Below are 15,537 nucleotides of genomic sequence, written 5' to 3'. Positions count from 1 at the left end.
CATGTATCAGTGTCAAGAAAAAATAAGTAAGGTGTCATTACCTTTTTGAAATATAGAAAGACAGGCTGGAGACGCAGTCTTTCAATTGTTCCTCTACAGTTTACTTTTCCTGCATTATTGATATTTACTGTCACGATTCTTTCCTTTTTCATAGGAAGAATATTCAGGTGCACATTCACTGGCTGCAGACAAAACTTCCAGGACCAGGAGGAACTGAAGAATCATGCAGAAAGCCACATCCTCGTGCAGTCCTTGCCAGGTACGTCTTTGGTGGCATGCGATTGAAGCTGAAAATGTGACATTTTAAACGGTTGACATTTTTGATATTCTACTAAACTCCTGGGTCAGACGTTTGGCTCTGTTTAACCCACTTTATAACAATGGAGAAGCAAGTTGTAAGACTTAATGCTGGTGAGCAATAAACCTAAAAAAAGGAATGAATAATAAATGGGAAGAGTATGATATTTGCATGGGTTGTTACATTTGCAAAGGTAAAGTGTGAAAAATCTAATGTATATTTATGCATTTAAATTTAGTACTGTATTGTTATTTTGTGTCAACAATTGCCAAGCGTGCTAGTAGCAGTCAGACCAATACTGAGGAGCTGAGACAATATTGAAAATTGTCTGTTTTTTCATTCAGTGCAGTTTTCTTTTAATATTTATGCTTATAAATATGTCTTACACAGTGAAAGCTTAAAGGAAGAACAGGAGAAGAAATTGGATATGACAGAAATGAGAATGTTGAGATGGATGTGTGGAGTTACGAAAAAGGGCAGAATAAGAAATGAGACAATCAGAGGGACAACAAAAGTGGGAGGGAAATGTAACAAAGTACAGGAAAGTGATATGGAGATGCAGTGGAGAGAGACGAGGACTACAGTATGTGGGCAAAAGAGGGGTGGGAATGGAAGACCATGGGAAGAGAAATCAAGGAGGCCAAAGCAGAGGAGGATGGATAAACTAAAAGAAGTTCTGAAGGAAACAGTTCTGACTGGGGAGGAAGCACAGAGCCGAGCTGAATGGAGAAGGTTGATCAGGCACTTCAATCAGAAATAGAAGTGGGACAAAGTGAAAGTGTAGTCATCAGTTTTAAAGGCAGTGAAATAGATTTGTTTTTAGTCAGAGTGACCCCTTTTCTATGTCAGCTAAAGGTGTCCTTCTTTTTTGAATGTGAATGTAGGTGTTCTTGTAAGTGGACCCAGTAATGGGTGGTGCTCTATTAGGACTGTTTCTGTTCTTGCACCCAGTGCTGCTTGGATAGGCCCCAGTCCCTGCAACCCAGAATCAGTTTAAGATGGTCTGAGAATTTATACACACACTACTGGTCAAAAAGTTTTAGAACGCCTCCGTTTTTCTTCAAAATTAATCAGTTTAAATGCAAAGAAGACCTAAAATGTTGAAAAGGTAAGCAGTAAATTGTCAGTGGTTTAAATTCAAAGTACAGGTTGGCAAAAATGTAAATATTACAAATGGGCCTTCTTCAGGGAGCAACTAATAGGTTACAACCTACAGATGTTCTGCAGCAGTTAAAGTAAATTAATTAAGCCTTGCAAGTTAAAGCAAACAATTTGTACAGGTGTCCCAACCTCTGTTGATTACTTCAAAACCCTCTGTCTGTCTTAAAGCAGAGTTGGAACAGACTGTGTTACTACATCCTCTGAAGTACTACTTGGACAGTATTCTGTGGTAATGGAAAGAAAACGGCCATTAAATGAATTGAGGCAGAGCATTATTACCGGTAGAAGTGTAGGCCTGACATTTAGGGAAATTGCCAAAAAAAAAATCAAAGTGTCACTGAGTACAGTAGTGGCCAACAGAATCCAAAGGAGTGGCAGTAAGAAAGCCATTCCTTACAGGACAAAATAAGGCCTTGAAATACCAGCTGTGGACTACTGCAGACTGGAAGAAAGTCTTATGGACCAGTGAATCAAAATTTGAAATGTTTGGTTCATCACTTAGGGTGTTTGTGTGCCGTCAAGTTGGTGAAGCGATCGTTCCTCTGTGTGTGACGCCAACTGTTGCACACGGAGGAGGAAGTGAGATAGTCTGGGGTTCTCTTGCTGGAGGCGGAGTTGGTGACTTGCACAGAGTGACTGGCATTCTGAATCACAAGGGTTACCACAGCATTTTGCAGCACCACACAATACCTTCTGGTGAGCATCTAGTAGGTCAAGGGTTTGTCCTACAGCAACACAGTGACCCAAAACATACCTCCAGGCTATGTCCGAACTATCCTAAAAACAGAGGTGTTTTCCTTTATATATATATGTATACTCTCGTCACATTGTTGTGCACCAGGAGGAACCAGCATAGGGTCTGACAATGGGTCCAAAGATTTTATCCCAATACCTAATAGCAGTCAAAGTGCTGTTGTCTAGCCTGTAGTGGTCTGTGTGTCCCTCCGTGGATATGCCCCCCCAGACCATCACTGGCCCTCCACCACACTGGTCATGCTGAACAATGTTACAGGCAGCATAACGTTCTCCATGTCTTCTCCCGACCCTTTCATTTCTGTCACATGTGCTCAGGGTGAACCTGCTCTCATCTGTGAAAAGCACAGGATGCCAGTGGTGGACCTGCCAATTCTGGTATTCTATGGCAAATGTCAGTCGATCTCCATGGTGCCTACTAGATGATGTCCGGCCCTCAGGCCACCCTCATGAAGCCTGTTTCTGATTGTTTGATCAGAGACATTCACACCAGTGGCCTGCCTGCTGGTGTTCATTTTGTAGGCTCTGGCAGTGATCATCCTGTTCCTCTTTGCCCAAAGGAGCAGATAGCGGTGGGTCCTGCTAATGAGTTAAGGACCTTCAACGAGCGACCCTGTCCAACTCTCCTAGAGTAACTGCCTCCCAGTCTCCTGGAATCTCCTTCATGCCCTTGAGACTGTGCTGGGAGACAAAGCAGACCTTCTGGCAATGACATGTGGTATTGATGTGCCATCCTGGAGAAGTTGGACTACCTGTGCCACCTCTGTAGGGTCCAGGTATGGCCTCATGCTGCCAGAAGTGACGCTGACCGTAGCCAAATGCAAAACAAGTGACAAAAACAGATGAAGAGGGAAAAATGTCAGTGGCCTCCCTCCACCTGTTAAACCATTCATTCCTGTTTTGGGGGTCGTCTCATTGTTGCCCCCCTCTAGTGCACCAAAGCAGCTGAAACTGATGAACAAGCCCTTCTGTTACTTAACTGACCAGATCAACAGCCCACAAGTTTCATTGACTTGATGCTCTACTCGCATTAAAAAGGGGTCCTTTAATTTTTTTGAGCAGAATTGTTAAAATGTATGTATGTACAGTATATGCACACAAACACACACAATTTTGGAGCTATTTTTTGTAAATGCCAGAGACTTTGGAGAGGCTCTAAAGCCCAGATGCGATGATTACAAAATGTTAGCAGTAAAAGTACTTTTCATAGCTGGTACAGTGGGCAGTGCTGCTGCCCGGTAACTGTCTAGTGTAAGTTTTTGCATCTCCACCGAGTCGGTGCGATGTTTTCAGCCTCTATCCTGGTCCTACCCACACTGGTTTTCCCACAGGTGCTCTGGCATCTCCTCAAACATTGAAGATCTGACTTTTAGGTTTGTGGCAGACTCAAAATTGGCCCTATGATTGACTGGCATCCCATCCAGCTAGTTTCCTGCTTTGTGTCTTGTGCTCCCAGTAATCTTTTATACCAGGAAGTAGAGTGTTTACCATGTGGTGCATAGCCATTTGTGTACGTCTATAAAGTTTAATATGTGCTTATGTCTGTTTGTCCAGAGTTCAAATCTGCACAATTGAACCCATCTCAATCAAATTTGGTACAGATTTTAGGCAGTGTGGCATAGTGGTTAAGGCTTGGATTTCAAACCGTGAGGTTGTGGGATCAGGTCCCGCTACTGACACTGTTGACCTGCCTGGGCTCCAATTGGAAAACCAAAAGAAATGTAACCAATTGTATCATTAATGGTCACCATGGATAAAGGCATCAGCCAAAATAAAAGTAAAGATTTTGTATTTGCACTGGAGAACACCATAGGCCATGTTTTTTCCAAAATGTAGTTGTTGCCCTCACCCTGCACAGTACCAGGCACCCCAGCTAGTTATAAATGAGCAAGTTGTGATGAGCGCAGGTCTTTCCACCCAACTACAGTTTCTCATTTTCTGTTTTCATAAATTGTCACTTTTATTTATAACAGTCCCCAACTGCTGCTTTGAGCGACTCTACTGCGTACATTTTCCCTCCGTGCCTGCAGGATCATAATATCCATGATTGGGCCAGTCGATCTGTAATTATGATGCAAAGTTATTCATAAACCACCAAAGTCTCTTGTGTGTTGGCCCGGCTGACTTGTAGGGGTTAAGTCCTACTGATTAGTGACATATCAGTTATTGTTGTGACTGTTTGTGTTGGAAAGGATGACTTTTTATTATAATACCTTGTTTCCCCGAAAAGAAGACCTACTCTGAAAATAAGCCCTAGCATGATTTTCAGGCTGCTCTGTAATATAAGCCCTACCCCAAAAATAAGCCCTGCTCAAGATCGTCATCTGAAAAGTAAGGCGCCTAAGGCCAGGTTTATACTTCACGCGACGTGACACGTGTGCCCGAAACATCCATTTAATTCCGAGGACACCTTGTCACAATATCTCTGAAAAGGATTACATCCATCAATCCGGAGATGCACCCATTCCAGCAGCATCGGCGCAAGACAGAAACAAAATACCTGGACGGGGCAGGAGCTCATCGCAAGGTGCACACACGTACACCGGCGTCATTGTAGCTTCACCAAATCCCCCAAACCTTCATGTCTTTGGAAACCCACCAGGAAAACATGAAAACTCCAGGCAGGGATCACAAGGGCCATGACTCCCTGCGCTACCGCTCTGCCACCATGCTGCCCCAACATGTTAACTATTAACAGTATTCATTATTTAAACAAAGTTAACGATTTACCTGTAAATGTAACATACATATTTTAATGCATTTCATCATGAAAGTGATATCAAGTATAAATCTAAGAATTCTAAATGTGCAGAGAGCTGGAATGTTATAAATTGAATGTGTTCTGTGTGGCGATGCTGCTTGCCGCTACTGTCAGGTCAGGAGGAAGCCCCAGAAGCAGGTAGCGATTCAACAACTAGGTCGGTTTTAAGATGACATTTACGACGGTCTGCTTTAATGACAAAGTAAACTAAGAGGTTAAAGTGGACATTTCAAGATTAAATGCGAAATTTCCACTTAAATCACAGAATAGACATTTTCATTAGTCCTTATTTTTTTCTGTGTGGCTCAAATACGCCACCGTGTGTACGTTGTTGAGATATCATATGGGAATATGCAGATTGGTCTGCCATTTTTAATCAGTGGATTTGCTTTTTTGTTAAGTGGGCACATTGTTTGTTGTTCTATTAGAATGCTGGACTATGGACTCCTCACCATGCACTTTTAAGAACAGTGAAATACTGGGGCTTTGCATATGGAGAATCCGCAGAAGAGTCCACCACAGCGTGGGCTGAATTGAAGTGTACTCTGGGTCATTTACAGTCTGTTGCCTCAGACAACTGTTTTAAATTCTCTTTATTGCTTTTAAAAAAACTGCTTTGAGAGCAGAAGTTAAACTGAAAATAAGCAGAAAGCTGAGACTATTGTTGTTATCACACAGCAAATTGTGTAGTGGCCTCTTCATGTGTGCACAGCTGATGCTTCTGATTTCATAGATAATTTGGCAGTGGAACACTAATGTGTGCACATTTAGGATTTAATGGCCAATGGTAAAGGTTAGTAAGCATTGTCCGTATGCTATATTAATATTCTCTTAATGTGTTTTAGCTGTGTTGTTCAAAGCCTAAATGTCAATAAAATAATGTTGGCGTATTGTGCTTATACACACATAAGTGATAAGTGATGCTGGTGTCCACTGTAACATTCAAAGAGGGGACTGACAACATCATTATAAAGTGAGTGACAGCTAATTTAGGCTATTCAGGTAACACTCTAAATGAAAGAATTGTAAATACACAGAGTAATCTTCCAGGCAGTGTAGCACAACCCTGTGCTTTACGTCTTGATTCTGTAATATTTAAGGAGCATTAAGAGAATAACAATTGAAGAGTTAGTCATTCACTTTCTCATCACAGCACCTGTTGCAGTTTAATTTGATTTGGAGAAATCTCATAAATGAAACATTAATAGAAAATACATTTGCAGCAGTAAATATCAAAACTACATGGAGCACACGAGACTCTATAGTCAGAATGCTAAATGAATTCATCTCTCAGCTTGTGGGTAAGTATGACAATGCCACCTGGGAGACCGAAGCTGTTTACCAGATAGAAGAAAAGTGGCACAGTACGGCACATGGTGCCAAATAAGTTCTTTACGGCTTTGTGTTTTAGTCTGTACAAAGAGTTCATCCACAGAAGTGCGAGAGCACCCTTTCCTTTTAGAAGCTCTGCATATTACTCTGTGGCTTTTGTTCATAGCGAGGATATTGCCAGGTGGTACAATGACCAAGGAGGTTGCAGCACTTTCAGTTAACAGTTCTGTAGAAAAGGGTCATGCCATCCTGTGAACCTCCAAATACGTCTTTTGGCCTTTGGGAAGCCTTTTTGACCGTCAGAGAGGCGTCCACTTTCCATTTTAACAGTATCTTTTGTGTGATTGTCGTGTTTTTCCAGTGCCAAACGTGTTTATTTGTTCTTTTGCCAAACCTGACATGTCCCGGACGGGGATACAGGTAGGTTAGTCTATCCCTGCCACAATGGGAGAATCAGGCAAGCAGAAGAACACAACAGACCCCCAGACTGAGGGAAGACAGCCATGTTAATGCAAGGCCAAGAGACATGAACATCATAACAACAAAACTCTTAAATGTCTAATAATTGGAAGCTTTGAATCTAACTCCTAATAGATAAGCCACCAGTCTTTGTAGCCAAGATTGAAGTCGACATTAAAGAGAAAGTCAGTGTCATACCAGACAAATACCAGTTTTAATAACTCTTACACCATTCCAGTAATCATGGAGTGATGAATTTACTTTTTGGCTGTGTTCTCTTTTCAGGTAAACTGTTTAACTGCTGTTCTCCTAACTGCATGGCAGCATTTTCCAGCATGCAGCAGCTTATGGACCACATGCGACAACACTACAAACCCAACCGATACTTTCTGTAAGTGCTCAGATTTAGAGCTGGCGTTTGTCTTGTAAGGTTTCTTTTATTATTATTATTAAATAAATAAAATACTTTTCTGATGCCTGTGCTTATTTTGTGTCAAGAGAATGAAGCCTCAGACTTTTCTTGTTTATTCTCAGTGATTCAAAACAAATGTATATCTTAGATGTGTCAAGGACCCCCAAGGACTTTAAAATGCTGCCCACTGCTTCAGAATAATAGACAGAGAGGCCACCTGAGTAAATGTTTGAGAGCAAAGGACATTCTATGCAAAGTCAAGGAGCACATTTCTTTTAATGGTGTGTCTTTTACATGTCTTTCTGCAGAATCCCTGGTTGTCAAGAAATACATTATTGTTACAATATGATGCTACGCTTACTGTATATCATATTTACATTCATTGATGAGATCTCATTGGAGAATTTAATGTACTCCTGATAGAACACGGTGCACCAGTCTGGTTGAAGATAAACCTGAACATTTTCTCAAAGTTTTATTTATTTTTTGATGTCCTTTTAAGAAAACTTACTGTCGTCTTTCAAAGAAAGAGCAACCTGCTAACATGAAAACTGGGAATTTACACTCCTGGAGCACAAAGTGGAGGAAGTGGCTGTGCGTGCATTTTATCAGTTTAGCAATAAATCAGAGGAAAGACAGCATGCAAAGGTAGATAGATAGATAAATATGAAAGGCAATAATATAACAGGTAAATAGTTAGTACTTTATTAGTCTGAAAGGGTGAATTTAGCACCAGGAGATAAAAAAGAATCATGCATTGAAATAAAAAACACCTTAATTCATGTCTTGTTACATATCAGTATACAAGTAATAGATGCATTTTTGCAGCACCTAAAATAAAGTCTTACCCATATTAGTAGTTTATATAAAACTATTATCAGTTATATGTGTTAATGAATTGCATCAATACTGCAGACACACAAATGAGCCACTTAATGGCACAGATAACTGAATTACAAATGAGTGGCCAGTGCGGGAGTAATAATAATAATGTTATGTATATAGCGCCTTTCCAGTGCTCAAGATACCTTGCAGTATGCTGTGTGTGTGTATGTGAATAGATACAGTAGGAGTGTTGCAGTATTTATAATAACTCATTGATAACACCAAGGACAAATGTTATGATTTTTATATGCAATTAGTTTTTGATTTTTTGGGTGGTTGGGGTTATGCTGATTTTTGCAGAAGTGCCAACTTTTGCATTGTGAGATGCGTGGAAGTGTAGAAGCTGTGCATTTTATTGGTATTTTTCCATTGCACAATGCATTGCTACTACAAGTGTACCACAAGTGGTAATTCAAAATCCATCTCTGTGTGAATAAAGCCTGAGCTGCAATAAAGCTCAGTAATTAAAAGGGAGCAAAGGTTGCGCCCTTAATGGACTTTTTTCAGTATTTGAGAAGTGCACAGTTTGATTAGATAAACTTTATTATTCCCAAGGGGAAGCTCACAAGTATTGCTTGTGTATTAAAGTTTAATAATGTTTCCAAATAATAGTTCCTTTGATTTCTGTAGACATGGTTTTAAGTACACGTGGTATTCAAGCAATATCTGAAATATTGTTGATATCTGAAACGTGACACATTCAAATCTCATTTTTGTTTTCCAATCCTACTCCAAATGTAAAAGGCTTATTTCACTAGGAGTCCCCCATACCAAAGTGTGTTCTGCACTGTCCTGAGAATTCTTAATATTTGTTGAGATACTTTGAATCCATAATTAAAAAAAAAAAAAAAAAAGTTTTTTTACTAGCTCTATGAAATGTATATATTTTTGTCTACACGGATGTTATTTCAACTCAAAATGTGGTCAAAAAAGAAAATAATGACAGTATTTGGAGAATATTTTAAAATAGTCTTGTATTATGGAGGCCCTGGCAGTTCCCACCCCATCTGCACCTTCCTGCAGGTGGCCGAGGCCCTTCTTCTTATTTAAATGCCACGCATTGGTGAAGCCATAAATGCTGGAAAGGGTCACTTCCACGTATCCAAGTGGTTTCAGTAAAAAGAAAATATTTATAAGCCACATCATCCCCAGGAAGAGTGTTCAGCACAACCTCTACAGATTATAAAATGGAAAAGCTACAGTTTATAAGCAAGCAGGCTTGACCATTGTTTGAGGTTTAAGACTTTGTGCTAAATCGACTGCTTCTTGTAGTTGTAAATAGTGTAAAGTGGCTTTGCTCTAAAATCTTACGACCGTTTTGAAAGTGAAATCTCATTGACAACAACGAGATGAGGACTGACCAGGTTACTGTGATCAACGTCTTAGTGTGATTGTTTAGTAACCATGAACATTGAACTAGTTTTGCTCTAAAGCCTTTCTGGTCTGAAGTGAAAAGCACAAATTAGACGTGTAAGAAAAGTAGTAACTGAGAAAATTTCAAAAATGTGTACCTGGTCGGTTTTCACAGATCCTGTGTTCTGTTAGATCTGGGCTAGGCGAGTCTGATGCCAGTCTGTTCAGTATTTAGCAGAGCATCTCTGTGGCCTGGATATGAGGACTTAACTATACCGAGTGATACTTGGGCCATGAGCCATGGTGAAGTTGCTGTTTCCAAGCCAAGTTTCCTCCACTCGTGTGTTAAGAAGCTGTTAGGTGTTAATGCTGTCGTTTTAGGTGCGTGTTTGTGTGAATTGCCCACTTACTGAGCTGAAAGGTTCAGTAGGCTCGAGTCTGCTACCCTTCTTCTTTAGGTAAATTGTTTAGTGGTGGAGCAGTATTCACACTCCTCCTCTGTTGGGAGAAAGCACACCATTTGTAATTGTCATTGCCGCACCCATTTTCTCCAAAACCTTCAAGAGGGTCTCTTGTCTTGTAAAAGTGAGTCCCGCCTCATGCATTCAAGTAAAACATTAGGATAGGCAAATGCTGAACTATCAGTCCCAAAAATTAGCAGTTCAATTGCCGCTCACCATTGATTTCAGTGTTTAGTTAACTTCAGTTTTCATTTGTAAAATGGTTCAGGCTAAAGGGGAAGTTTTCCACTTGTGTAGAAGTAAAATACAACTTGTGCAATAATGGCCTGCATGATTTATTTGGTGGGATACGTCTTACGTGTGGCCCTTAACCTGACTTGTTTGGGGTGGTAAGATGTGACCTCTTAATCTGCAATCTTACATGATCTAGTTTTATTTAAATTGTCAAATCGTTTATTTCAGATATATCAGATTTCTTATTTATTAAGTTAGCTATTGCTCTGAGTAAAATGTAAGCATTATCATTTTAGATTGTTTCCTGACTTTATTCTTGTTAATGCACAAAGACTGGTAAACATGCAGATTTGATGATCTCCGTTCATGCTGTAATCAGTGTATGGTTTTACTAATGAAGACTTGGTCTGCTCTGATGAGATCCTTATGAGTTGTGGTGGTTGGTTGTTTCTGTGCTCTGCACTGAGGTTTTTATGATGTGAATAAATCTTGAAATACTACTGTTACTGAAATGTTCCTTAGTTTTTTTTTTTTAAAATTGAGCATTTATTGGCAAGGGATGAAGCAGTAATCAAATAATAATAAACTGAAATGATTCCATTACAATGAAAGATGATTGTGTTCAGAATTTGAACACCGTGAGTGCTCATGAAATCTGAAGTGTTATTACAAGAGAGTAGCCTTTTTCTGTGGGGTTTCTCAAAATGTTAAATCAGAGAGAGCCTATTTTAATTTAAAAATCAGAAAATATGGTAATAGTATTAGCTCATTCCAGATTAAAAAGTTGATAAACTCGGATAACAACGCCTTAATATGGACACAGTTCTTGAGCGGCACTTGTAATTGAAATCTTTGCTAATAAGCCGGCGGGTTTCTGCTTTAATTTCATTACGTGTTTGTGATCTTAGAGGAAGTGAATAACCGGGTGCCAAGAGAGGAGTTCTGGTGCAGCGTGAGGAAGTCGGGTGTAGCAGAAAAGTATGTGATGGTGGTGCAGGTAATGTATGTGGACAGTGTGAAAGCGATGAGGTGTGCGGTAGGAATGGCAGTCTGGTTCAAGGTGACGGTGGGATTACATCAGAGATCGGCTCTGAGCCCTTTTCTGTTTGCTTTGGTGATGGACAGGTTGACAGATGTGGTCAGACAGGAGTTTTCATGGACTTTGATGTTCGCAGTGAGATCAGAGAGCAGGTTTAGACAAACCTGTAGAGATGGAGGTACACACTGGAGACAAGGGGGATGAGAGTCATTAGGAGTACATGTGCTGAATGAGAGGGAAGGTAGTGGAAGGGTGCGACTGCAAGGAGCAGAGGTGGCACAGGAAGACAAATTTAAATAGTTGGGTTCAGCAGTCCAGAACAACAGAGAGTGTGGCAGAGAGGTAAAGAAGAGAGTGTGGGCTGGGTGGAGAAGAGTGGAAGGAGTGATTTGTGATAGAAGAGGACCTGCAAGAGTGAATGTGAAGGTCTGTAAAACAGTAGTGAGATCAACTATGTAGTTTGGTTTGGAGGCGGTGGGACTGACAAAAAGACCGGCGGCAGAGTTAAAGATGCTACAATTTTCGCTGGGAGTAGCAACGGTAGACAGGTTTAGGAATGAGGATATCAGGGGGACAACACCGGTTTGGTGACCAAGTGACAGAGGCTACTCTGAGATGGTTTGGGCGCATGCAGAGGAGAGATGGAGTGGTACATCGGGGGGGAAAAGAATGCTGAGGATTGAACCACCAGACAAGAAGAGAAGAGGACGGCCAAGGAGGAGGTTTATAGATGAGGTGAGGGAGGACATGAAGGCACTCTGTGTGGCAGAAAAATGATGTCAAAGACAGGGAGAGATGGAGACAGATGATCCGTGTGGTGACCCCTCAATGGGAGCAGCTGAAGGAATTGTGTTACCAGAAATGCCCTTCAGTTTGTCGTTTGTATTTTTGCCTTATCTTACAATTGTAGCTGTTTCTTATTGTGAGTTATAAATGATAATACTTTTTATGCAGCATTAACTCCTTTAATTGTGTCCAGTTAGGAACAGTAAAACACACGGGCACATACAATAATAAATGCTAAAGAGCGTATAGTTCAGCAACATTTCCACATAAGTGATTATGGCTTAGATATTTAAAAGAAATAAATGGAACAAAGTTATGATATCTGCTGTTTGTCTAAAAAGATAAGGGGCATCTGTATTAGCACAGCAAGATGGGAAGTGGGGAATAACAAAATGTGAAAGTAAAAGAGACGTCCGATTAAAATCACAGACTGCTGGGAACAACTCGTGTGTACAAGGTGGCCAGCCACGTGTTCTCTTCATTTAGAATCCCAGCACAGGTAACGTCAAAGTACGTATGTGGGCTGTGGGCCACACCTGGCGATGGCAGTCGGGCTGTGGGCACAGTACAGTGATACACCCAGCCTTATTCTGCCAACTTTTAACATCCCAGCTGTTTGCTGTTCTTGGAGCGTTTTCATAAACTGTTACAACTGTTGGTAGCACATGAGCAAAAATGAATTTATAACCAAAAGTTGTTAATTAGCCAATTTAAATTCTGTTAGCTGCATATTTATGAAGCACTTTCTTCAGTGGCATTTTGTTATTTGTATTGAATTGCTGCACACTTCTATGTAGATGTAGGTGCGTGACGTTATCCTAATCGGCCACCAATATGACGTCATGTGTGTCTCGTGTGTGTGTCTACTGCTGCACTTTATAAGCATTAGTTCAGTATAATTAAAGATGCTGCCTCTAAGAGAATTTCTGGTATGTACGTCTTTATAAAATTAAGTACAGATATAAAACTGGCAAATCTTTCTGCTCCCATCAATGTGACAATAAAAAAATGAGAGTCCTAACTAAGCTGTCTGTTTAAAGATGTTAAAGAGCCTCTTTAGAAAGTACAGTTGGGCTGAAATCCTGTAAACGTGGCCTTTATTGACACGTTATTTTGTTTTTTTTAAATCCATCTACCGAGTTGCAAAGTAGAGAAACCAGAAGCTGGCTTTAGACGAGGTTACACCTCAAAACGGCATTAGAGCCCATTTGCAGGCTTTACAGAAGTAAAAATTCATCAAGTCGGGTTTGATACCTCAGATGCTTTTTCCAGTGAGGTGATGCTTTCAAATAACTCCCGGCCTGCGCCTTTTAATGTTTGGTACTCGTGTGTTCTGTTAAACCGTGATACATTGAATTCTCTTTATTCTTATTGGTTGCAGGTGCGAAAACTGCAGGCTGAGGTTTCGAACGCACAGAGCTCTCTTCAAACACCTCCACATCTGCTCAAAAGTTATTAAACAAAGAACACCTCAGAAGCTTGAGAAAGCAAAAACAGGCACACCACCCTGTGAACCACCAAAACTGGCAAATAGCATCCAGCATCTGGATAAAGACCCTGCCTCGGCCTCTAGCATGGTCCAGTCTCCTGTCAGTCCAGCTTCCTTTCAAGCTGCAACCTCCTCGGCGATCCTGCCATGTAGCTTACCGAGCCTCACTACTGCTTTTGATGCAGTGCCTCTGGTCAGCTCGGCCTCAAACTCTTTCCAGATGCTTGGGCCCTCTCTGTTTGCACCCGCACCAATGCGCTTTACAGGCCAGGCTCAGAACACGTCAATTTCCCCAAACCTGCTGCCGTATGTGCAGGCCTCTGCCTACTCTCTCCCCCAGACAGCTGCACAACAGCGTCTCCGACCGTACGTTCCAAACCAGGGAGGCCTTCCAATATCCAATGCTGTATGGAAGAAAAATCAAGGTGAGCTGGCATCTTTTTTTTTTGGGTGTTGGTACTGATGCTAGATTGCTTTTCAGTTGTAAGTTGCAGGTGGTAATTACTGTACAGTGCGAAATAAATAACCTCGACACACAAAAAAGGTTTGGGGCAGCCACCCGTATACTTGAGGCCTGGCTGCAAAAAGACAAACAAGTAGCACAGATGTGGACAGAGTTGAGTCCAGAACAGAACTAAAGTTACAGTGGAAGTTGTCTCGTATTTAAGGCCGGCAGGTGGTAATGATGTCACTGAGGCCCAGAACCGGAAGTGACGTCCTCGGGCCTGAATCAGGCAGAATTTCCTGTGTCTGTTCTGCAGAGATAAAAGAGGAAGGTATAATGCACCCTGGCACCCCCTGGCCTGGCATGGAACTACATCGTTTTGGTCTATTCAGATGCCTCCCATGTGCACGTGTGTGACAACAGGAAAATGTTTTCATTTGCTGCGGCGCCAGTTACTATAATCCTAGTCATTTGTGCTATGCAGCAACTTCATTTACACATCATTACGACTGTCATCTCTTTCATTTCTACTCATGTGTGTCTTGCTTGATCTTCTAGTTAAAAACTACCATAATTTAGTATCTCTTGTGCTAGTTATAATATTTTACCAGAGTTCTTGAAGACATAAACTTTTAATCCAACAATTTTCAATCCCTGAGAATGTTGTGCTTTATTTTATTTCATACTTTACGTGTAACCAGCTGGTCAATTGGTGGGCTTACCCCTCTGCTTCCTTTCATTCATAGGGCAGTCTTTCAACAGCCGAATAGTCTGGGAGCACACAAGAGGGCGCTATAACTGCCTGCAGTGCCCGCACTCCACACCGTCTCGTGAGGAGATGACTCAGCATGTTGAAGAGCACCGAAAGAGCTCCAGCGGGCGCCTGTCAAGTGACATGGGTATGTGTGTTAGCGTCAGGTGGGAGGCACTCATAATGTCTCTTAACTGCTCAGTAGATCCCTGTCTACCTCAGAGGACAAAATGTAACAAGTGCCATTAGGCAAAATGTTCTGTTTAATATCTGCTTTAAGGAAACTTCCAGTTAGGGTGCTGTGTCCGTGCTGACGTTTCTGAGGAGCTTTGAGCTCTTGAGGTCTGTAAAGAAAGAACGGCGTGTATTCTGAGTGAAGGAGAGCTAATACTGTATGTGCTGTAGCTGACTTTACAGTACCCTCATGGGTTGGCAGATAGTAATAATAATAAGTTTTATTTATGTAACGCCTTTCATACACTCAAGGACACTTTACAATTCATTAAACACATTAAAAAAACAATACAAGAAAATGAGATATAAATAAGATATCTAGCATAATAATAATAATACATTTTATTTATATAGCGCCTTTCCCATGCTCAAGGCACTTAGCATAGCATGTTGTTCAATTAGGCCTTCCTTTTTTGCAGAGTCAGGAAGTTTAAAATCCTCACTTTCCATTAGTAGCATTTTTTGCTTCTGTGTATCTGCCACAGCCAGGTGTTACATGAGCGACCCCTTGGCCTGGTCCAGCCACTCGGGTCCCCAACAATGAGGATCTTATGATGTGGATCACTCTCTGGGAAACGCGCCACATGGCTGTAGTGCCATAACTGACACTCCCTCACAATGCAGGTAATATGCCTCATTCGGGACTCCGTGTGCAACACAAAGTCAAACTAGCAGGACCCAAGG

The 15,537-nt window shown here is 41.2% G+C and overlaps 2 protein-coding genes across 3 annotated transcripts in view; one reads left to right on the top strand and one right to left on the bottom strand.

Moving 5' to 3' along the window:
• Nucleotides 1-15,537, bottom strand: part of LOC120537906 — a 125,636-nt gene that overhangs the window by 49,027 nt on the left and 61,072 nt on the right. The window lies entirely within an intron of this gene.
• Nucleotides 1-15,537, top strand: part of znf414 (zinc finger protein 414) — a 63,947-nt gene that overhangs the window by 34,948 nt on the left and 13,462 nt on the right. For both annotated transcript variants that reach the window (XM_039767166.1, XM_039767167.1), the window contains exons 5-8: nt 155-259; nt 7,050-7,155; nt 13,316-13,848; nt 14,615-14,767. In XM_039767166.1, coding sequence (XP_039623100.1) covers nt 155-259; nt 7,050-7,155; nt 13,316-13,848; nt 14,615-14,767 — 897 coding nt within the window. The remainder of the gene's footprint in view (nt 1-154; nt 260-7,049; nt 7,156-13,315; nt 13,849-14,614; nt 14,768-15,537) is intronic.

This window comes from Polypterus senegalus, chromosome 10 (assembly GCF_016835505.1).
Source record: "Polypterus senegalus isolate Bchr_013 chromosome 10, ASM1683550v1, whole genome shotgun sequence".
NCBI classification, from domain to species: Eukaryota; Metazoa; Chordata; class Cladistia; order Polypteriformes; family Polypteridae; genus Polypterus; species Polypterus senegalus.
Note: the sequence above shows the minus strand (reverse complement) of the source record. Positions and strands in the feature narration are given on the sequence as shown.